Source organism: Coffea eugenioides, chromosome 7 (genome assembly GCF_003713205.1).
Source record: "Coffea eugenioides isolate CCC68of chromosome 7, Ceug_1.0, whole genome shotgun sequence".
Classification (NCBI taxonomy): Eukaryota; Viridiplantae; Streptophyta; class Magnoliopsida; order Gentianales; family Rubiaceae; genus Coffea; species Coffea eugenioides.
The window spans coordinates 8,443,235-8,466,206 of NC_040041.1; the positions used below are offsets into that span (position 1 = coordinate 8,443,235).

General features: G+C 35.9%; 3 protein-coding genes and 1 non-coding gene across 5 annotated transcripts; 3 read left to right on the forward strand and 1 right to left on the reverse strand.

Moving 5' to 3' along the window:
* The first annotated feature begins 4,858 nt into the window (after positions 1-4,858).
* On the forward strand, positions 4,859-6,355 carry LOC113777819 (protein SKIP34). 2 transcript variants are annotated; one of them, XM_027323026.1, is made up of 2 exons: positions 4,859-5,379; positions 6,212-6,355. In XM_027323026.1, exons 1-2 carry the CDS (start codon positions 5,077-5,079, stop codon positions 6,251-6,253), a joined length of 345 nt encoding a protein of 114 aa, XP_027178827.1. In that variant the 5' UTR covers positions 4,859-5,076; the 3' UTR covers positions 6,254-6,355. The 2 variants fall into 2 exon arrangements, with proteins under 2 accessions (XP_027178827.1, XP_027178826.1); XM_027323025.1 differs by lacking the exon at positions 6,212-6,355 and adding an exon at positions 5,727-6,202.
* A 4,414-nt stretch (positions 6,356-10,769) lies between these two features.
* On the forward strand, positions 10,770-16,766 carry LOC113778328 (nucleobase-ascorbate transporter 11). The gene is made up of 10 exons (XM_027323698.1): positions 10,770-11,701; positions 12,449-12,546; positions 12,655-12,825; positions 12,956-13,056; positions 13,345-13,480; positions 13,662-13,712; positions 13,964-14,251; positions 14,615-14,849; positions 15,330-15,610; positions 16,223-16,766. Exons 1-10 carry the CDS (start codon positions 11,032-11,034, stop codon positions 16,463-16,465), a joined length of 2,274 nt encoding a protein of 757 aa, XP_027179499.1. The 5' UTR covers positions 10,770-11,031; the 3' UTR covers positions 16,466-16,766.
* A 180-nt stretch (positions 16,767-16,946) lies between these two features.
* LOC113777442 (putative U-box domain-containing protein 50) lies at positions 16,947-20,785 on the reverse strand. The gene is made up of 8 exons (XM_027322523.1): positions 20,500-20,785; positions 20,244-20,356; positions 20,010-20,137; positions 19,477-19,891; positions 18,898-19,038; positions 18,287-18,826; positions 17,476-18,183; positions 16,947-17,325 (listed from the first exon to the last, which is right to left on the reverse strand). Exons 1-8 carry the CDS (start codon positions 20,666-20,668, stop codon positions 17,131-17,133), a joined length of 2,409 nt encoding a protein of 802 aa, XP_027178324.1. The 5' UTR covers positions 20,669-20,785; the 3' UTR covers positions 16,947-17,130.
* A 1,309-nt stretch (positions 20,786-22,094) lies between these two features.
* Positions 22,095-22,167, forward strand: TRNAA-CGC. The gene has a single exon. It is a non-coding gene; the product is annotated as a tRNA-Ala (tRNA).
* Positions 22,168-22,972: the final 805 nt, after the last annotated feature.

Consider the following 22,972-nt stretch of genomic DNA (forward strand, 5'->3'; position numbering starts at 1 on the left):
ATACATTAATTTTTTAAAGTTAATAGATAAACATGTAAGGTTGTTGTTAATTTTTTTTATTTAAATTATTTATATTTGTATAAATTCACAATAAATTAAAAAAATCGTGCAAAACAACGAGCAAAATTCTAGTATATATATGAAAGTAGTTATTTTAATCAAAATTATTTCTCACTCCTACATGACATGCTTAATTAAAGAGAATTAACAGGTTATAGGTCATTTGGATTTTATCCATATTGAATCCTAACTGGATTATATTATATGAATAAATTATCTCTAATTTTAACGTAAGTTTAAAAAATAACTAATGTTATCTTAATGATATATGATTTCTATCCAATTATTGTATAGAACTATAGTAAAATATTTTTCAAATCACAATTATTGAAATCTTACATACCCATAAATTATTTCTTTTAACTACCATATCGTTGATTAGTAGTCAAATTGTTTATCATTTCTTCCGTTAATTTTGAATTAATTTAGTGTAAAAAAGAGAATTAATTGTTAAATCGATAGATTTACTGATATTGTTCAAAACTAAATATTTATTAATGAAGAAAAATGAATTGCTGAATCTTTTCTACTTAATTAAATATGAATATATAGTTCTTGATTTATGGTCATTATAAAAATTTAAATTATCTAAACAATGTTTAAAAAAAAGAATATCTGCTAAGTTTTTGATATGGGTATATTATTTGATGTATACTATAATATTATAGTGAGAGTATGCAATCAAATTTTTAGAAATTAGTGAATAATTGAATATTTAGAAAACATTAATTTTTCAAAATTAATTTGAATGAGCATATAGGATTGTTGTTAATTTTTGTATTTAAATTATTCATATTTGTATAAATTCACAATAAATAAAAAAAGACCGTGCTAAGGCATATGGAAAATTCTAATTATGCGAGAATAAAGTAGTAATGTTACAATAAATGACAAAGTTAAACCATTTCATTTTCCATGATATATTGCTACGTGTATTGGTCTATAATGGCATATGCCGTAGCGATTATGGTTTGTTTTATCTTGCAAAAGTCTTATTTCATCGAAATGTTAAAAGACCCTAGAATTCAAGATTCACTCAAGAAGTTTCGCCTAAGTTCACAATTTGGAGTATCAATTTCCCAAATTTGGCACAACTATTCTTGCCCTTGTGTCTTCACTTCTGCATGCAATGATTTGAACGTTTGACATGCAGATGATGCTGAGGGTGACAGAGATACCGCTGAGCCTTCTGACCATAACGAAGAAGGAGGTGATGCTTTCATGGAATCATATCCAGATGCATGATATGTATATGGCCAAGCTACAGATTTTGACTCATTTGTTCTTCGTGGGGGTTTTTTTTTTTTTTTTTTTTTTTAAGCCTTCAGAACCTTGCAATCATAGCTGCTATTCTTTTCGGAGTTTGCTTTTTGGTTAAATAAATATGCAGGGAGCATCTAATGCCACTGAAGATATGGAGGAAGAATTCAATCCCAGCAGATGAGATGTCAAGTATCAACCTCGTCAATAGTTGTTGATTGAGAGAGACTCGATTCGATAGCTGTTGATTGAGGGAAACTCAATCATGGGATAATTAATCACTCTCAATTAAGACATTTGAGAATGTTTCCTGCAACTTCTTCGGTTTATAAGCGAGGTTCAAAGTCATTTGGGTTTTCGTGTTGTTCAGGGGAACAGTCTATAGTTGTTGACAACAATCCTATGTTACTATGTTGTCCTCCGTCTAATACTCAACTAATGGCACTCAAAGAAGCAAACAAGGGATGTTTTTGTTTCTATCGTACATCTCCAGAATCCGGACAACAGATTTACTTATTTGTGTTTACTATGTGGTCTTTTGTTTTTCAAGAAATTCATAATGATCGGAGTAATACAACCAATAAATTAACTTATAAATGATGAGAATTATAATTCAATAATATTATTATAAATAAACTCATGTCTTACTCTTGAGCTTTCAACTTTGACCATTATTTGAATCGCTATTTTTTAAGTTTTTGCATAAAAAATATATTATTATAATTTGATGTATATGATCTTAAAAAGTAATTGAGAAAATGCGATAACGAAAAGGGAAAATGACATGTTTCATTTCTCACATTTCGTAAAAATATTCTTTTCGTTCCTCACATTTAAAACGAAACAAATTGGTTCTTCACATTTAAAAATCCAAGCTTTTACATTTTAGAAATGAACTCTCAGTTGTGAATCAAACCATCTAACAACTCGGTTACAAATTTTGGGAGTAGAATTGGTAGATCACTCGCAAAAACATATTTCCAACAAATAAATTAAAGCAATTAAAAAATCTTAATTAAAACTCATTTATTTCTTCAAAATAACGAAATAGTGCTAAAGCTCTCAAGCACTAAACCCTTAGTGCAACAAAACTGAGGAATGTGTCTAAGGGCTTAGTGCTTGAGAGCTTTAGCACTATTTCGTTCTTTTGAAGAAGCAAATGGGTTTTAATTAATATTTTTTAATTATTTTAATTTATTTGTTGAAAATATGTTTTTGTAAGTGATGTATCAATTCTATCTCCAAAATTTGTAACCGGGTTGTTAGATAGTTTGATTCACAACTAAGAGTTTATTTCTAAGATGTAAAAGCTTGGGTTTTTAAATGTAAAGAACCAATTTGTTTCGTTTTAAATGTGAGGGATGAAAAAAAAATTTTTACAAAATGTGAGGGATAAAACAGGTCATTTTCTCTAACGGAAAATGCTAAAGTTTTTTTTGGTAAAAAAAACTATAATCCAGTCTCATCCGCTATTATGTGGTCTTGGAAAGGCCTAAAGTTTGGGACAATTTTTTATCGTACAAGAAAGCAAATCACTTAAATACTGCACCAGATTATAGCTGGAATGGGGGCTTGTATCAACTCAAGCCCACTGTTTCTGAAAGTATGAAATATCATTACAGTTTCTTAATTGTATCATTACAGTTTCTTAATTGCATGTCTCTCTGTTAAGCCCGTAGACAATAATGATATCTAACCTATAACGTAAAACCCTGTACTTGACTTGGACAATTGACAAAAGCCCAGGTAAAAACCTGCATCTCCAAAATAGTACTGGGGCTACAAAAGCCTAAATTATAAAGGCTTTATTTGAATTAGCTGTTGTTTAGGGTGTTTTTCAAAAATTTTACTGTAATCGTGCATATGAAAAACTTTTATCTAAATGCTTTTAAAAATATTTTTAAAAGTATTTTTAAGGGTTTTTTAAATATATTTTATGATATTTTACAATTTATCACTTTTTAAAGTATTTTTTAAAAATTTTTACACCACCACCACCCCTTCCTTCTCCTCCCCACTTTTTCCTCCCCTTCCTCCTCTCTCTTTCTTCTCTTTTCTATCTCCTCCTCTCCGCTTCCCCTTGTCCCCAAACCCCTCTCCCTTTCGCAGGTAGTGGTTGCGACTCCAATCACCACTCTAGCTGCGACTTTCTGTCGCGGTCAATAGAGGGGAGAGGGGATTGAGGGAGAAGAAAAGGAAGGGAGAATGGAGGAATGAGAAGGAGAGAGAGAAGAAAGGAGAGAAGAGGGAGGGTCGTAGATGTGGGGGGTGGTGGTGGTGGTAGTGTAGAGTGATGGGTGGTGGTAATAGTAGTGGTGGTGGGTAGTGTGTAGAAGAAGAAAGAGAGAAATTTTTTTTATTTTTTTAAAGTTTTTGAGATGTGTTGTATTTTTTGAATTGTTTTTGAAGTTATTTTTAGAGTTTATTACTATAGATGTGAAACACAAAAACAGTTTTTCAAAAAAATGTTAAATCCAAATGGAGCCAAAAGTTTGGCTTAGTGATGCCTCGAATATTAGTTAAAACAATTTCTAGTGAAAATTATAGCTATTGAAAATTATCTTGTTAAAACAATATTGGTTTTTGTAACCCAATTCAAGCTCGATAAATACCAACCTGGAGTCTATTGTGAATTTGTGAGTCAAGTCCTAATACATATACACAAATATATATATATATATATATATTTATACTAGGACTCGTATGGTGGGCTTGACCCTTTACATTTTTAATAAATTTCTTATTAATATTAGGGTAAAAAATAAAAAAGCCTCTTGTGGTAAATTTAATACACAGAAAAACTGTCATGTGGTTTCGAAACGTATAACACGACACCTGATACTTTAAACTAAATTGTAAAGATAACAAAATCCATTAAACTTAACGGAAATGGACGAAATGATCAAAATGTTCTGATATAATTAAGCAAAAGACAGTTTAAAAAAATCATTTGTTTTATTCTTTAGATAGAAAGAATTGAGGGTTAAGGGTAAAACAGGTATATTTGCTAAAAATTAGGTATAAATTTTTTTTTTGTTTCCAATAAGTCATTTCCGTTAAATTTAATGGATTTCGCCACTTTTACAATTTAGTTCAAAGTATGAAGTGTCATATTATATATTTTGAAACTACAGAGGATTTTTCTGTGTATTAGGCTTACTACAGGGATTTTTTTTTATTTTTACCCTTACTATTACAATTTCATATCTTTATTGGAATAAATTGTCTATCATATCCATTTAAAAAAGCAAAAAAAAGTATGAAGACAAGTCGAGTAATAGACATCCTAGATGGGAATCTAGAAATTGACACTTTTTAAATTTCTATTTGAATTCAACTGAAGTTAGAACTTGAATTTTACTAAACTCGAATTAGAATTCAACTTGAATTTTACTAAAGCTCGAATTAGAATTCAACAAGTTTTACATTGAAAGCTCTCAAACTTAAATTTGCTAAAATTGATTCGAACTAATTAAATTAAAATAAAAAATAAACCCCACTCTACTCAGTTGCAAGAAAAAGAAAGAAAAATTACTTGTTGATTAGATGGGATGGGATTCTCTGCAACACACATATCTGCTCACCAACCGAACCCTCTGTAGACCAAATGCCCAAATTCAACTCTTCACACGCTTCTTGTCAACATAACCGCCCACTCCCACCCCCCGTCGTCTAAACGCCGAGCCCAGAAAGGAAGGGGAAAAAAGCAAAGCAAAAAGCGGGATTAATTTTGGTGGTGGGGTCAGTGAAGTGAAGATGTGCTACGGAGGCGAAAGGCTACCATCCAAAGAAGACTTCGATGTGAATGGTCCGACCCGGCCCACCACCGCCGCAGCCCGATTGGCTGCCGTAAACGAGAACGAGGCGGTGGTGGAAAACCTGAGGGACAGGCTAGCTGAGACGGAGGCGCGGCTGGAGAGAGCCAGGGCTCGGGAAGCCGAGCTGAGCCGGCAGCTGGAAGAGATGAAGAGGTTCGTGTCGGTGATGGAAATCCTCGAGACTTATCTAAAGCGCCGGTATAGAGAGCAGCAAGACCAGCTCTGTCGCCTCTTTTCTCCGGTATCAGCTAAATCTTTATAATCCCAGTTATTGTATCGAAAAATAGGGAAAGAAAAAATAATAATAAAAGAGAGACCCTGTTAAGCGAAAAAGAGAAAGAGAGTAGCTTGGGTAATAAATATTTCTTTTTTTGTTTTTGTTTTTGTTTTTAATATTTTGGTTGGATGTATTATCAGTAATAGCGATGGATGATTGATGCGTGTTATTTTGTATAGTCAAAATTTGTAATTTCCCACTGCTTTATTTTTCTTTTGATTTTTATCCCAATGTCTCTGTATGGTTTATACATTGGTAATTGTCTCCCCATTTATTCAAGTCAATGTTTATGATTTCTGGATGCTTGCCAGGGTTGCTCATATCCTGTTAATTGGATGGGCATCGACAGAGAGCCACTTTGCTTGGTTGGGGAAGGGGGATTTTTATGAGAAAGATAGGAATTTTGGCCGTTTGAATGGGAGGTAAATGATACTTTATATGAAAAGGCCGGTGCTTTGTTAGTGATTTTATTGAGTTCTTCGTGGTTGAATTGTTCTTTTCTGCTGGGTTAGGAGTAAGCAGAAGGGAGTTTTTGGTGGAAATCAGCTATTGTAAGTTCTTTGTTGTTGATACGCAGCTAAAACTTCAGTCTTCTCTACGTTTTCAGAGTAGCGTACCAGCACATAGTATGTCCTTTTCTGTGGAAGCCTGGAAATAGAAGTTTGTTTTCTTGATGTTAGCTGTATTGTATGGTCTTTGACAAGAAAGCACTGTATGGATACTTGTTATAGTGTACTAGTTCTAGAATTTAGTGTTATTTTGTTTCATAGAAAGTTAATACTGGGATTTGTTTTAGGTGTCTCTACCTTGCTCAGAATACCTCAACAGGTCACCTTAGTTGTGCCCAAGATCATGGAAGATATTGTTGTTCGCTGATTTGTTGTTGAGTTCTTTGTGCTGTCAGTAACGGCTTGTGCATCGCTAATGGGGTTTCAGCACGCATTCTATGAGCGTAGACACTTATAAGACTGAAAAAGTTTGCTCCTTGGAAAAAAAGTAGCTTGTTAAGGTACTTAATGGCAGAAGTCTCTTAAATAAGATTGCAACTATTGCAGTAGACCCTGCCTCGTACAAGAAAAGGTCATGCACAAAAGTGATACCTTGGGAATAAAGATATTGGAAGCAACATTGCAAACAATACACTTTTCTCACTTATTTCTGACTGTAAGACTTCCTTTGATGCCTTTTAGTTTTAATATGTGGGTGCATTGATTTGTCCCTGTTAGGCAATGGGATGACTTTTTTTTTGCCTTAATATGACTTGTTGAGGTAGCTTTCCTGGCATGTTAAGCTTTTAGATGTGAGATTGTTGTTTATGGGATAAAGGTGCAGTGGATTACAAATTTGCACACTTTGTAAGGTTTTCTTGTTTTTTATTAGGAATCGGCAGATGTCTTTACAATTTTGTTATCATCAACTTAGATAGCTCCAATAATAAGAAAATAGCTTACATCGTGAGTCTTTAAGGACACAATTTTTTAGAACCAAACTTGACCAGTTTGGTGTTCTTTGAGTTTTCATATTGATAGAATGGCTTTCCTCGTTCGTTCTGTTGAGTTGAAGACATAGAGGAGCATCTTAAATCAAAGTTCCGAATGCGTTTCTCCACCCTGTTTTACAGTGTTCCATCTGGTAGAAGAAGGAAAATGTGCTGATTTTGGTAGTTCTGATCATTGACCTTTGTGCAAAGATGAGAATATGTTGCATGAAGTGCTTTCATTTTATTTATAGAGACCATACCTAGTGGGATCTTGATCTTAGTTCTGTCAAATCATAGACTTTATGTTAGCAACACAGGGGAAGGACTAATAATGTAATCTCGACGGTGGTTTGTGAAATCACTTTAGATTAGTAGATGGATTGCTAAAGTAATAGCATGAATTGCATGATTGGACTCCCATCTAAGGAAAAACCTTTCTGCTCAAGACACTTAAATTCTCACATTCTTGCTTTAGTTGCTAAGTTTTTAATACCTTGTGGCCTTTGTGAGACCAGCCTCGTAATCTGATTGCTGTGGTATAACCTGAGACGAGATCGCCTTTTGTACTATTTGGACTACAAAAAATTGGTAATATCTGTACGTAGTGAGATACGTTTGCAAATTTAAAACACTATAGTAGTTCCCCTTAATCCAGGTACTTGAGGGTGGAGTTCTTTCATCAGCTGGGAAGAAATGATTGCCAATTGATAACCTTTTCTGACAGCCATCGTTTAGTATCTCTCTGATTTTTTCATCGTATATTCGTCTTTAACTTTGCTGAATTTTTGCCCTTTGTGTTTTTTTTTTTTTTTGGTTGGGGGGGGGGGGTGGGGGTGGGTAAATGGGGGTTGAAGTGGGGAGAGGTGTTGGGGTTGTCATATCTTAGATTGCTAAGCATCAGGAATAGGGCCAGTTTCAGTTGCTCTTTTGTCGCCTATGCTATATCTTTTAGCTTAGCATATTCCGGCCTTGCGTAGGCCTGTCTTCAGTTTTGTCGCAGAAATTCCTTTTGAAGTCAAGATCAACGTCTTGCATGCATCTCATGGTATCCACAAAAGGTATGAACACCATTCTTGAGGCAAATATTGAGCCAGTCTGCTCAGGCAACGACATACTTAAATTGTATGTCGTGCTTTCAATTTAACTTTTTTCGACATCCAGGTTATGATCTCAATGCTAACAAAGAATCTGTTGCTCGCAGAGGTTTTTTCCTCCCCCACCTTCCCCTCAGAGGTGGTTTATATCATAAAAAAACTCATGCAGCATCTTTTGTGTAGCATTTCCTCTACAGACAATTAGTATTGCTATATAGCAAGTTCCAGGAGAAATGTACTATCGAGTAATCCAACTTATTTTCACCGTTATTGTGCTTGCTTGTGGAGCCTTATTTTAGAGTAAAATTGCACTTTTTTTTTTTTGGTCAATCGTCACCTTTTATATATAGTATCCTACACTATCCTAATCTAAGGGAGGGGAGACCCAACTGCGATTGAAAATTTGCACTTTACTATCAAAGTTGCACTTTACTAGCCTTCTTAGAGATTGAAAAACTACTCTGCTGGATACTTGGAGAGTTGGATAACATAAATAATATGTTGTCAGCGTTGTTACAGATCAGAAAATTTATTGTGATCTCATTTTCCTGGGCCATCTTACAAAGAAACCTCATTCAGCAACACGTCAGAAAAGACCTACCAAAGCTACCGAGGGAGTGGGTTTAAATTAACGTTAGAGCCAACATATTTTCATTATCTCTACTTTAATTATCTCTGCCGAAGAGATTATTTGAAATAATTACTGTAGCACTTTTTATGATGTGATGTATACGAGATAAAAAGGTAATTGGAAAGATAAAAAGATGTGTTGAAAATTATATTTGTGATGTAAACAAATAATTTCCGGCGCTATCCAAACACACCACTTAGTTTTGGGTTTTTAATTTGTGTTATTTACGTTTCAACAAATTCATTTAACAAAAGAAAAAGTGAAATACTATAGTACCAATCAGTCATACTATATAAAACCTAACACCAAATGTTGCTGTTAATGATACACGATTATAGCTGGAAATGTTGCTGTTTTTAGAGTGTAAATTGGTAGAAACCGACATTTCTGGACGCTATGATCGTGTCGGTGTTCGAATGGATGCCTAGAAAAGAAAATGGGGCATATTCCATTGCTTTGCGGTCGGTAGAGAAAGAAATTAGTACTATGGTTAGTTGGTGACAAAACTTTTTGTTTGGTCAATGAGCATAATCTTGTATCTTTATGCTTAAGTATTTCAGAGACCATAATTACCACTGATTGAAATCAAGATGGTATCATTAAAGAGATTCAATTGAGTTCCCAGCTGGACATCCAATAACTGAAGATCTTATCAAGAACTAAAGACTTCTCGACCTTTCTTCCTCTCTCATCAATATATCTTCTGCGGTTTCCACACCATATTTTCCAATTAATGACCAAAAATGAAGAATGAAAAAAAAAAAAGGGAAAGAAGAAGAAGAAGAAGAGGACGAAGAGAAGGGGAATCATACTTTATTCTGCTCATTCGCCTGTACATGAAATTTTGAGCTTGCTTTCATAAATCACCTTTCCTTGAGGAGAAAATTAAAGGCCTTAATTGGATCAAGAATCAGTTCCATCAGGAAAAAAGACCAAATCCTGGTTATCTCATCTAAAGTCTCCTTTTGTTGTTGCTGACTGTGCACGTCAAAGTATGGACTGTAAAAGCAGCAGCAAAAGCTTTAAGTCTAAGGAAACCTTTCCAAGAAGAAGAGAAAAGCACATGATTGCTGTTTCACTCTCATCAAATCAGCTTAACCTAAAAGAAGAAAAAAAAAAAAAAAAAAAAGAGGCAAACTGTTTACTTATGAGGGCGTTTGATGCAATGTGTATTGGTTCAGGGGCAGATATTAAAAATAGCTGAATTAATCCTTTTCACATCATTGGTATGATATTCTTTTACAGCAACAACAACAAAATATGCATGTATCAGACATTATTGCCTCCAACATGTGTTTACTATAAATTGTAACCGCAGATTAATATTTTTAAAAAGAATAAAAGCATCGTGAATTGTTATGAATGTTATTATAGAGTAAATCTTTTACACATCAATAGTGTATACACCATCAGCATTGTATTCATGACATATGTGTAAAAGTTAAATTTCAAATTCAAATTTGTCATAGTTGACATGCATCTAACACTGATAATGTATGCATTTTCAGTGTAAGAAAGATTAATCCATTATTATAACTTCATTTTGATTTGAGAAACCTCTTTTGGTCAAACATGTAAGGGAATAAAAAGGGATTAATGTCTATTTTGGTGCATGATTCCCATCCTAATTTTCAATTGCCAACTTGAGATTATGAGATGTTAGTACCAAAAGGATTCACGAATCAAAGATTGTGGTTTTTAATTAATACTAATAGAATATTGGACATTTCATCTGCCTTCACGATGTGTGGAATTGGATGTTTGATACATCACAATTCAACATCCAATTCCACACATGGACTTAAACAACATATTCTGATTGTGTTTATATAGTAAAATTATGTCAAATATTACTTTACTTGTATTACAAACATAATTTTTAATCAATTTTTTTTCTTATTAAACTTTTTTATTTCACACAAACATCACACATACAAAAATATTTTACAGTAATTAATTTAAATAATATTTCAAATAATATTTTATCGAAACACATTGGTAATATATTCCAAATGTTGCAGAAGGGCATTTATGTAATTTGATATGCAAAAGCTGTAAAGTCAGAAACTTTCGATAGGTGCCGGAGAGCGGCAAGCGGCGAAAAAGACAACAACCGATGAGAAGATGGATAGATGCCTTCACTCTCAACTATTCTTCACTCAGTAGCTCCCCACTCCCGTCAGCTGTCACCGTCAACTACGCCATCATGACTAACCACAATGACGCCTTCTTCACTCATAAATTCTTACTAATGTCTTCATTAACCACGCCTCTGTTCTTCCTTTACTTTTACTCTATATCTCTCTTCTTCTTATTCTTCTTCTCGCTAATGTAGTAAAGGACCAATCTTTTCATACTATTCTTCATTCTTTGGCTTGTTCCAAGTGCGACCCATTTGAGGAAAAGTAGATATGGAAGGTGGGTCGAGCTCAGAAACCGGTGAGAAGGTGGATAAACAAAAGGGTCTCAAGCTGGGGTCTGTTTTACCAAATATTGAGCCCTTTATGCCAAGAAAGAATTTTTATGATCCTAGAGAGCTAAGATCTTGGGCTAAGAAGACTGGTTTTGTGTCTACTTTTTCTGGGGAGACTGATAGGGGAAGTGTGAGTGGGAGGAATGTTGAAAATGAGAGTGAGAAGTTGGATTTGGAAAAGGTTATTGAGAAAAAGGAATCTTTATCACCAAAGATTGAGATTGATCCTATTCTGGGGAGGACAAGGAATAGAGGAGTGGAAATTGAGCAGGATTTAAGGGTTGGAAATGGGAGAAAAAGGAATGAAAGGGATGGAGAAATTAGAGATGAGAATCAGAGGAATAGAGCTGGTCTTGAGCCTAAAAATGAGGAGAGAAGAGATGGTTTAAATGGTGCTGGAAATGGTAATGCCAATGTGGCTGTTGCTGGGAATGGGAATGGGAATGGAGTTCAGCCAGCAGCTCAAGTTACTGAGCTGAAAAAAGAGGATGGAGAAGGGGATGGAGAAATGGGATTCCTGGGAAATCCTGATGGTGAAGATCCAAGTTATGGAGGATGGCATCGATCACCTAAAATGAAGTGTGGGCTAAGAGAAAATCCCGGTTTTGGTTAGTATGCTTTTGTCCTAGTATACAATCTATCTCTTGTAGCTTAATGAGCAGTTGCGGTGATTGATTGTTCCCAGTCACTCATTCTCTAATTTACTTTTTTATTTTTGAGTATTTACTGCCTTTGAGTTTGATATGGAGTTAACAACTTCGTCTTAACTTGGGATATCTCTAATACAAGCATGGCAGAAAGATAATAATTTGTGTAGCTTAAGATTCCTTTTATGCCAATTTTATTAGTCGACTCTGAGACTAAGCAGTGACTTCATAGACTGCAAGCCCTTTAGGGCATGCTCATTGCCTTTGCTTTAGCCATCTCACCACAAATTTGTTTTTTCTCTAGAGCTGGGAATCAGTCACTTGACCAAAATCATTTAAGGATATGGCAAATAACAGTCAATAGTCGTCCAATTATCCTGAGTCTGCAATGTTCACCCTTCCTAGCAACAAATGGTTACCGTTCTGCTTAGTGCTTTGAGAAACCTAGTGATGCATCCTTTAGTTTGCTTGCCATTCTTGTCACCATTATTAATGCTATAAAAAAAAAGCTGGTGATATTTCTTGATCTCTTTTGGTATTTCATTCTGAAACCTTTTTGATGGTAACATTGAAAATGCAGATCTGGTAGCTTTTACTCTAATTCAATGAGCATGGATTAGAAATTCTCCATTTGCATTGTCCTTGCTGACATTTCTGGAAATTTTAACTAACTTCTCTTGTATAATTCTTCACTTCAACCTCAAACAGTACCACTTATATATTATGGGCTGCAACACTTCTTGTCGTTGGCTGGTTCACTCATATTCATTCCATTGATTATCGTACCTATTATGGGTGGATCTGACGTAAGAGTTTCTTTTTTTCCTTTTTGTTTTCAATATCATTTTCAAAACAGGTACTTGTATTAGCAGTTATCACTGACTTTTTTTCCTTTTTGGTTGAATGAATTGCAGAAGGATACTGCCACTGTAATTTCCACAATGCTGCTAGTCTCTGGCATTACCACGATACTTAATTCATTCCTTGGAACGCGGCTCCCATTGGTTCAAGGGAGTTCATTTGTGTATCTTGCACCCGCATTAGCTATTATGAATTCTCGAGAATATCGAAACCTTACTGAACATGTAAGTCTATTTAAGCTTGAATTTGGTTAGAATATCCTCATGTAATTTAGATCCATGATTGACTTGTTTCATCTGCTCTTTTAAGTCTACTTCTAGTATGGATATTGAATGTTTTATTTCTTGTGCACAGAGATTTAGGCACATAATGAGGGAAATACAAGGGGCCATAATTGTTGGTTCAATTTGTCAGAGCATCTTGGGTTTCAGTGGTTTGATGTCCTACCTTTTAAGGTAATCTAAGGTACTTCTAACAAATTGCAGTTAGAAGCAGTATTAGATTGTCCACCCCGATTTTCCGTAGTGCTACTCTGGCAACCATAGATTTATGATAACCACCAAGTAGATTATCACGCAAAGTATCTTATGTGTCCTTTTTCGGTAATCTATCAACTTTCCCAAAATAAAAGGAAGAAAATAAAAAACAAGTTTCCACATTTTTCTTCATTTGAGCTTAACTTGTTTTGGAGATCTCACAGGGTTAATTATTGTGACATTATATTAACCAAAAAATTCTTGCAGATTAATAAACCCAGTTGTGGTTGCACCAACTGTAGCTGCAGTGGGCTTAGCATTTTTTAGCTATGGCTTTCCCCAAGCTGGTTCTTGCGTGGAAATTAGTCTCCCCCAGATAGTCTTAGTTCTCATTTTTACCTTGGTAAGCAACCTCCTTAGATAAAGCTTTAGCTAAGCTAGATTTTTACCGTTTATGATGGTACATTTGAATTCTCCAAGTTCAATTCTGCTTAATTATTGTTTATGCCTCTTGAAAAAGAAGATATTGAAAGAGGAAAAAATTAAGTGAATTTCATCTCATTTTCATACACTAATGGTTGCAGTACCTTCGTGGGATATCCATTTTTGGACACAAGGTGTTTCGAATATATGCAGTAAGTATGTTCTCCTCAGGTGCTAAATAAATGTATGTAATCATTTACTCGTCTGATCCATGTGATCCACCTAATCCTATTCTTCTTGGCTCTATCATCTGGAAGAGGAATTAGTGTACTACAATTTTGCAAGATATACAAAAAAAAAAAAACACTTGGATTAGTTTCATAAAGTTGCCTTTTGCTAATGTTATGATGGGTTTAGCAACTCTTCCCTCTGCTGAAGTGTTATTCTGTCATCTGAAATGCAGGTTCCCTTGAGTGCTATAATTATATGGGCATATGCTTTCTTTCTTACAGCTGGTGGAGCATATAATTTCAAAGGTTGTGACCCTGACATACCAAGTTCCAACATCCTAATAGATGCCTGCAGAAAGCATGCATACACAATGAAACATTGCAGAACAGATGTTTCGAATGCTATGAGAACTGCTGCTTGGGTTAGGATCCCTTATCCCCTGCAGTGGGGTATTCCTATCTTCCGTATGAGGACATCAATCATAATGGTCTTTGTGTCACTGGTTGCATCTGTTGACTCGGTAAATATTTTTTTTCTTGTAGACATACATCCAGTGCTATAATAATAACTTTTGCCAAGAATTGATTGATCTGCATCTTGCAGAAAGTGATTTGCATAATGAGAATAAGAAGAACATTTGCTTTGGTTTTAGCTGTCCAACCAAAACTTTTTGTGGCAGAACAACCTCTATGGTACATATAGTTCATAAATCCACTAAAAAGTGTTTTAGCACCAAAATCATATATCCTTGGCTCAAGGCAAAATTACCCTACTCCGCTTCCACCCAACCAACCAATGACCAGAAAAAAAAGGAAAAGATATATTCCTGGAACTGGATTTTTGTTCCGACAGTTGAACTAATGAAGCAACTGCAAAACTACAGGTTGGGACATATCACTCTGCATCTGTGGTAATTAACCTGAAGCCTCCAACTCCTGGTATTGTGAGTAGGGCTATTGGTTTGGAAGGTTTTTGTAGTTTACTGGCCGGGCTTTGGGGCTCAGGGACTGGATCAACAACCTTGACAGAAAATCTGCACACTATTTCTGTAACCAAGGTTGCTAACAGAAGGGCTGTGGTATTTGGAGCACTTTTCATGATCTTCTTCTCGTTCATAGGTACAATACTTGTCTACTATTTTATTTCTTCCAAAATCCTAGGCCATTTGGTTTATTATTAGTATGATTCTTACCATGCACTAGTGGATGGTCTGTTGAATTACTTTTCCAATCGGTAAAATTCGGTTATGGTGTTTTGATGCAAAATCATGTCTTACTCTCTAAAACAACTGCTGAAATTGATAACCTTGCCATTAAAATTACGTAGGATGGATGTACTAAATTGTTCAGAGTACAATGCATTTGCTATGAAGTACTTTTCAAATGTCACAAGATGACACTAGCTTTTTGACTTATGACATTTATGTTTACCTGGTTCCTGGAATAAATTATCAAGCATTATACTTGGCTGAAAAGATTTTCACTAAATTTGGCACTTCTCTCTCTCTCTCTCTCTCTAATGCTATAAAGAACCTTTAATCACCATCAGCAATGATAATTGATTGTATAACTTATTCATTTCTCAACTTGCCTTCTCAGGAAAAGTGGGTGCTATTCTTGCATCCATTCCACTTGCTTTGGCAGCTGCCATATTGTGCTTCACATGGGCTCTGATTGTGGCATTAGGTCTCTCGACGTTGCAATATACTCAGACAGCTAGTTTTCGTAACATAATGATAGTTGGTGCTTCACTGTTCCTTGGCTTGTCCATTCCAGCATACGTTCAGCAGTATCAGCCTGAGTCCAGCCTGATACTACCTAGCTATCTTATTCCTTATTCAGCAGCTTCTGATGGACCAGTCCACACTGGTAGTGCAGATGTAAGTAACCAATTTTTCTTTCATTCATCCCATCCGACTTCCCCTGGATGTCATCTGGATGCAAGGCCTTTTGATTTTGATGTCAAGTTCTAGGAGATCTTTTCCTCCCCTGAGTGAAGTTCCAGGGCTTAGATCTTTCCATTCCTTAATGAGGTTCAGACAGAAATATCGTTTGAGGAAGTTTTGCCTATTAACTAAAGTATAAAATGTAGGCTTCTAGATGAATGTTTTTGAGTTGATACAACTGGAATCAGAAAGAGCGGGGACTTCTATAAGCTCTCTTTTGTTTCTTTCATTTGTTTATCTGGATTTTTCTTATTTTTGTCGTTTCCTGGTTGTGCAACAGAGGTTTTGTTTGCAGTTGATTCTGACAAAGAATCATCAGTAGACAGAATAAGTGAAATTTTACAACACCAAACACTACATGCAAACATGAAGAGTCTGTTGTTTGAATGCGTAATTACTTGTACCAAGTGCTACGTGCAAATTTGACCTGCTGACATGTACATATATTTATTTATCCAAGTTCTCCTATTAACCATGCATGAGTACTCTTAGCTTCTATTTCATTAAGAAATGGCGCCTGATAATGTTTCTTTGTTTTTTTGTCAGTTTGATTTCGCCTTCAATGCTCTTCTGTCACTGAACATGGTGGTAACACTTGTGGTAGCATTTGTATTGGACAACACAGTCCCAGGTAGCCGGCAGGAACGAGGGGTGTACCTATGGTCAAGGACCGATGACATAATGACAGATCCATCTTCACTTTCAGATTATACCCCTCCAAGTAAGGTTGCACGGTTTTTCCGCTGGGCAAAATGTTTGGGATGCTCTTTGCACCGTTGGGAACCATAGTCTAGGTTGTGCCAAGTGTAGAGAAGCAGTACAGATAGGTTATAGATACATGCACATATTCTTTTATCTTATTCAGAAGCCATTTTTTCTTTGCTGAAAGTATAGCAACAGGCTGTGTTTGTTAGTTCAATGAAAACACAAAGTAATACATGTCACCTCAACAGTCAGTTTTCATATGTAGAAGGGGTGATTATAGATACATTTGCTGTTCTGTTAGGTATAAACCCATTTATGAATTGCTTCATGTGAGGTCAATACTCAATTTTCTTGTGCAGAAGGGGAGATTTCATTGCATGAGCTATTTTCTTCTCGTGTTGTCATTGTTGATATCTCATACAAGCCTGCTTGATTGATGATTATATAGTTGTCACGTAGGTGGTTTCCGGTTCAAAAGCTTCACATCTTAACTTCTATAGTTTGGGTTTGCTTGAATTGGTTGCCCTCTGGTGCAGAAATAATGCATCAAGAATAAAGATTCAGGTATAATAATGAGTTTGTGTTGCATTTGTGGCAATCTTAAACCCTAAATTCTTTCAAAGCACACCACGGTGCCAGTATGCCTGGGAAACTTTCGATTTAGTACAAGTTCATAAGTACAAAAAACGATTTACTGCATATATCCTGTTATAACATATAAGATTACACTTTACTGCCATCTCTTTGATTTAATAAGGAATGGATCTTTTATTGTGCCAGTCCTGGATCAGTGAACGAAGAGTATGATTAGGGGTGAGTTGCTTGTGCTTGAGCCTTAAGTTTGTCATTGGTGATGTGTCATGACCTGTTCTTAGCCATTCCTCTATGGCTTCAAGCTCATAAGAAAATCCATCGGCTGCTATATGCGGATTCTTCATGATATCCTTCACACGAGAGAGACAGATGAATATATATTAGTTTGGTATGATAATAACCTCTTGATTAGAACAAACACCCTTGCCATCCATGGATGGTACGGTTCTTTTCGTATCTTCATATCAGAGCATAACTGGTAGCGGGATTTGTGTGTTTACCTGATATATGGGGCAGTAGAAAACACTAGGCACGTTACTTTCTACTGACACTTCTGTGCTTGAATCTCCATCAGCAGCCAGCAAACACTCTCCATTAGCCAATAGCTCGTCAGCATTTTCCCTCACCCTCTCTATCCTTCTCATCAGAGATTTGCTGCTAAATTCCTTGTCTAGGCTTTCATCTATGGCAAGGCAGCAGCTTGCTATTCCACCGAGTTCCATGGCCAAGTCCAATGGCCAAGGTCCAGCCATTTTATCCAAGGCCTCAGTAAGTGAAGCACTATCCACCATTATTGCCTCTTCGCCAACCCTTGCCCAATTCCTTCCGGTAAGAAGTTGTAAAAGCAAGGTACCGAAAGCTCGAATATCTGCTCTCATGCCAGATGCATCATTGCACGGACAAGGTTTAAAACCATGAATCCTGGCAACATTGTTTCTATCAAGGAGGATTTTGGAAGGGTTGAGGTTTCCATGAACTAGGGGCTTTGGCTTGGCCTTGTGAAGAAAGCTTAGTCCCATGCAAACTTCAGCTGCAACACGTATCCGAGCGTGCCAATTTAAACCATGGTTTCTTCCCCCGTGGCTTGAGAATAAGATGTCTCTTAAGCAGCCATTGTGCATGTACTCAAAGACGATGCATTTTGGCTCTGTGCAGAATCCCATCATGCTGAGAATATGAGGATGACGAATGTGGCCGAGAAGCTTCACCTGCATAACGTGAATGCTCAAATTTTGTGTTGAACTTTTCGTAGAAGAGAAAACGTTCTTCAAAATTGAGTACCATTAGTCCATAGATGGTATTAAGACTCACCTTTTCCAGGAAAGTATCTTGAGAGAGCGCTGCATAGGAGTTAGAGAGCTTGATTGCAACTGTTGTTCGGTTAACTCGTCCTCTATACACATTTGTCCAATCTGCTGCTGATTTCAACCTCAAACATTCTGAAAAATCATCGGTGGCTGCTCTAATTTCTGCAGCAGTGAACTTCCTATAATCAAAGCACAAGTCATTCAACCTGTTAGCCATTCCTATGGCATCTTTTTCTTTGCAAAACTCGATTCTACGCTGCAAAACATCTCTTTGCCGTCTTAGCTCCTCTATTTCCTGAACCATCTCAGCTCTATTACGCACTGCCTTCTCTAGCTGGCTTTCAACGCGTGATTTAGCCAATGTAGATAATTGGAGTTTGTTTGAAAGCTCGCGCTGGAGTTCTAGGATTGGGTTTAGTTTGTTCCTCTTTTCCTCAACTTCACTCTGAATTTCGAAGAGCTCTTCCTTTGTGCTGTCCAAATCTTTCTGTAAATCCATCCTTTTTGCGATCTCCTCGTGAATCCGAGCTTCAAGGTCATTAGTCTACAACATGAAAAACAATCAGGTTTCGTGAATGATGTTGATGAATATTGAGACTTTAAAACATTCCTTACCCGAGCAGTACACAAACCAATGGCCCATTTGGCTTTTGCACATTTTTCTGCATTGGCCCTGGCTTCTTCTTTATTTGATTGAATTGATTCTTGAGTGTCACGAATTTTTATCTTAAGAATCTCAATTTTCTCTGCTGCTGCCTAAAAATTTTGCCAATATGTGAGCGTTTCTTATGGATGGACCAATCCCTTAAAGCTGAAAACAAGTAGTTCATATACCCAAGATAGCTATATATATATATATATATATATATATATATGTATGAAAAAGTATGCTAAACCATAATGCCTAGAGTCACCAACTCAATAGTGGGATTTGGCTGCTAGGGGACGGCCTTGATTATCACTAAGTAGAATATTGATTATCACTAAGTAGAATATCCAAGAACAAACGAAGGACATTTCACATCTTATCACTATCGTCATATACAAGAAAAGTCAAAAGTTGGAGTAGATAAGGAAGACACTTTTCTTGGTACAAGAAAGTTGAGGGAACATGATGAACAAACACATATCTACATGTGCTTCAAACTAATCAAAGCCACAGAATTCTCTAAAGAATATCAATTTTATCGTTACCATGTTTTCCGCCATATTCAGCTCCGGTGAAATACTGATGGAGGTGTCATTTGCCTCCTCACTATTTCCTTCATTTGCAATTGAAGATGACAATTCATTGAAATATTTTTCAATCTCTTCACCATACTTTTCCCACTGATCAGGCGTACCACCATTGCTAGCTGACGAAGAAGAAGGTGATTCACAATGATTTTTTCCATTGGCATTTTCAGGGAAAAATTTCCCTATCCAGCCCTTAAAACTAGGCCTTTCTTTTATCCTTGCAACAATAACTCCTTGATCATCCTCTATGAATCCTTCATTAGTTTCTTCTTTAAGGTATACTAATTTCCCATTAAAAATCACAAACAACTCACAGAAATTGGGCTTTTTCGACTGGAGATAAAATGATGCATTCATGGCACTTCTCGATTTCCTACAAAATAATCATTCAAGAAAATGGCAAACTAATCAGCCGCTAATAAGCAGATAGTGATCAACAAAAATACCTCAACCTTGGAAAAGGAAATAGAAAAAGTAAAAAATGTGCACACCATGATAAGGGCCTCAACAAAGAAAAGGCCATGACTAATTTGGTTATGCGAAGACTTGTTATCAATCCCAGGACAACTTTATGGATTGGTTCTTCGTATCTGTCGATTCTGAGACCTTCAGCCTTGACCTGTGAAAAAAACCAACAAGAAATCAGGCAATTTCTAGGCTCAGATACTTTTGCATTTAATGTAGGCTGACTTTCGTTAAAGCTAGCATTGAAAGTACTACCAGACCTTGCCACAGAAAGCTATATATTTGGATAGAATCTTATCAGACTTTGCTTCCTCAGACTTCTCAAGAACTTTCAGCTTCTCTTCACGTACAGAGCCGGCAGGAATCTTTCCAACTAGAAAAAGAAAATCCCAAGTTAGTAATTGAGTACTGCGGGGAGAAAATTAAGAATTCATCAAGGATACGTGACACAAACCCAAAAAATTTAGGGGGAAAAAAAGAAAATTATTAGGAAATGAGGTTTTTCAGATAGCTTACTTGGGGTGAAAACATAGTCTCTGCAGATGTAATTATCTGAAAAGAGAATGACTATTTTGATTGGATGAGAATTCCACTTCTTTAGTACCCATTCTAGAGTGGCAAAACCATCATTCAAGTCTGTTCCAATGGCTACAAAAATCCTCTCTGCAGGCTGATCAGTTTCCATTTCTCAGCTTCATTCATTCACTGGTCGGAGCCTCACGAGTACATATATATACTTGGGGCAACAACCAAACTTTGTTAGATAGATATTAAATGAACTAAGTTTGGCTAGAGGGATTACATAGGAAAAGTGACTCGAGCCAATATTTTATATTAGCTACCAAATCGAGAACCATGTTCAGAAGGAGAGCGTCAGGTGTGAAAATTTACCGTAAAGAAAATGGAAAAGAGGGGTTGCTAATCGCTGCTGATTCTTGAATTTTGTCAAAAAGGGTGAAATCATTAACATGCTTAGTTTCAAAGGGTGCTTTTTATTAGTTTATGGGCTGGCAAGACGGCCAATTTTGGACTTTTATCTGCTCAGCTGTTACGGTGATGGCAAGGCAAGCTTCGGTTCATTAGACAGACATTAGTGTCTTTTATGCATATATGTATTTCCTGTAATAATTCCTTGCTTACCTTACAAAGCTAGCTTACTAATGCGAAGGAATTTTCCGTTGATTGCACACTAATTTGGTCTAATTTTGTAGTAAGAAATCAATCAAAATTGACTAAATTAAAGAGGTAAAAGCTAGGGCAAAATCGAGTAAACCGGTTATTATATATTTTTTGTGATTTTTGGTGGTGTGGATGAAACTAAATCGGGTTTGATGTCCAAACCAGATATCAATATCTTCTTTAAAGGTAGATGTTGCACCATATGAATCCTACATTTCAATATCAATATCTGAAGAAAGTTTCAACTAGACATGATCTATTCAAGAATCCTGCGTTCCAAAACTTGGTATACAAAAAAATCCTGCATTCAAAAACTATGCCGCTTTCAAATTTTGAGTATCCTAGGATATTCTCCCAGACTGATGGTGGAGAAATAGATAAAAATGACAAAGTTTGTTGAATTTTTAACACACTAATGACAGTTTTATGGCTAATCAAACTTGTAACCTTATCAAAAATGACATAATCACGCGTTTAACAATCCAGCTTTGCAAAAAATGACAGACAGTAAGTCAGACATCTTAATACATCTGTACGTGATTATCAGTGGTACAATCTAAGAGTATATACAGTTCTCCATATTAGTCTGCTAGTAACCTAATACTTTCTTTCCTTCCTTCCTTTTCTTTTCTTTTCTTTTTTTCCCTTTTTCTGGGTATTTGTCTCCAGAAACAATATGGCTTAATTTTTCTCCATTGTACAGTATCAATACCATCTACTGAGTGGTAATTATTCTTGAAAAACATCTCGATTGAGAACATGTTACCGCTTGATTTATATTGGATCAAACACAATTAGGTGTACAAAGGTTTCCATCCTAGAATAAGTAGCTACTTTCAAGTTGCTTAATTGTTACCCTTAAAAAAAAGGGTTAGTTAATCGTTTTAACGATAGATTTTTAAGTTATTAATCGTTTCAACAACCATTGCCTTGGGGGTGTAGCTCATATGGTAGAGCGCTCGCTTCGCATGCGAGAGGCACGGGGTTCGATTCCCCGCACCTCCATTCTCTGATTTATTTCCTTTTTCAGGCTGAAATGCTTTCAAAAGGCTTTTGGGTATTTAGATTTTAGACTTTAGCCAGAACATCGAGAGTCGAGACAGAAGTTTGGGCTTGCTTGGCCTTTATATCATCAAATAAATCCAAGGAAGCGGTAGCGGATCCATTTGGCATGTGTCTAAGAGGTTAGGCCCATGATAATTTATAAGAACAGAATCAAGCATTGAGATTGAAAATTTTCTCATGAAAGCCAACATTCTACACGCACTACTAACTCAAATGCTTTGATTTTTTGTTTTTGTTTTTTTTTTAAAAATTCATGCTTTCCCACACCTTTTCTATCCTCGGCTAGTTGGCACAGGATTTAAATCTTGAATCTGTTAACAAAAAAATTCGAATAGCCTCTCTTGACCACAAGCTCTTTGAAAATGGAAACAAGTAACAAGAAAATATGTTTTTAAAGCAAAAGCCAAATATATGTTGCCGGCTTTGATCCAAGAAAATGTTTCTACTTCCTCAATTTTAAGGACGATAAAAGGATTGATTAGAAAATGTGTGTTTGTGATACAATAAAAGAGATTTTTTTTTTTTTTTTTTACAAATAAATCACTATCCAAACACGTTCGTCATTCTAGTCCACCAATAAATTATGGAACGGATTAGAATAGAATGTCATCTCACCAACAAACTAGAAAACAAGAATCAAGATGGTTTGAGCTAGATTTAGGATACTTCTTCCCTTACTCGCCCATAAGCTAGTCGAATATCATTTTACCGACAAATTAGAAAACAAATACTAATAAAGATGGTT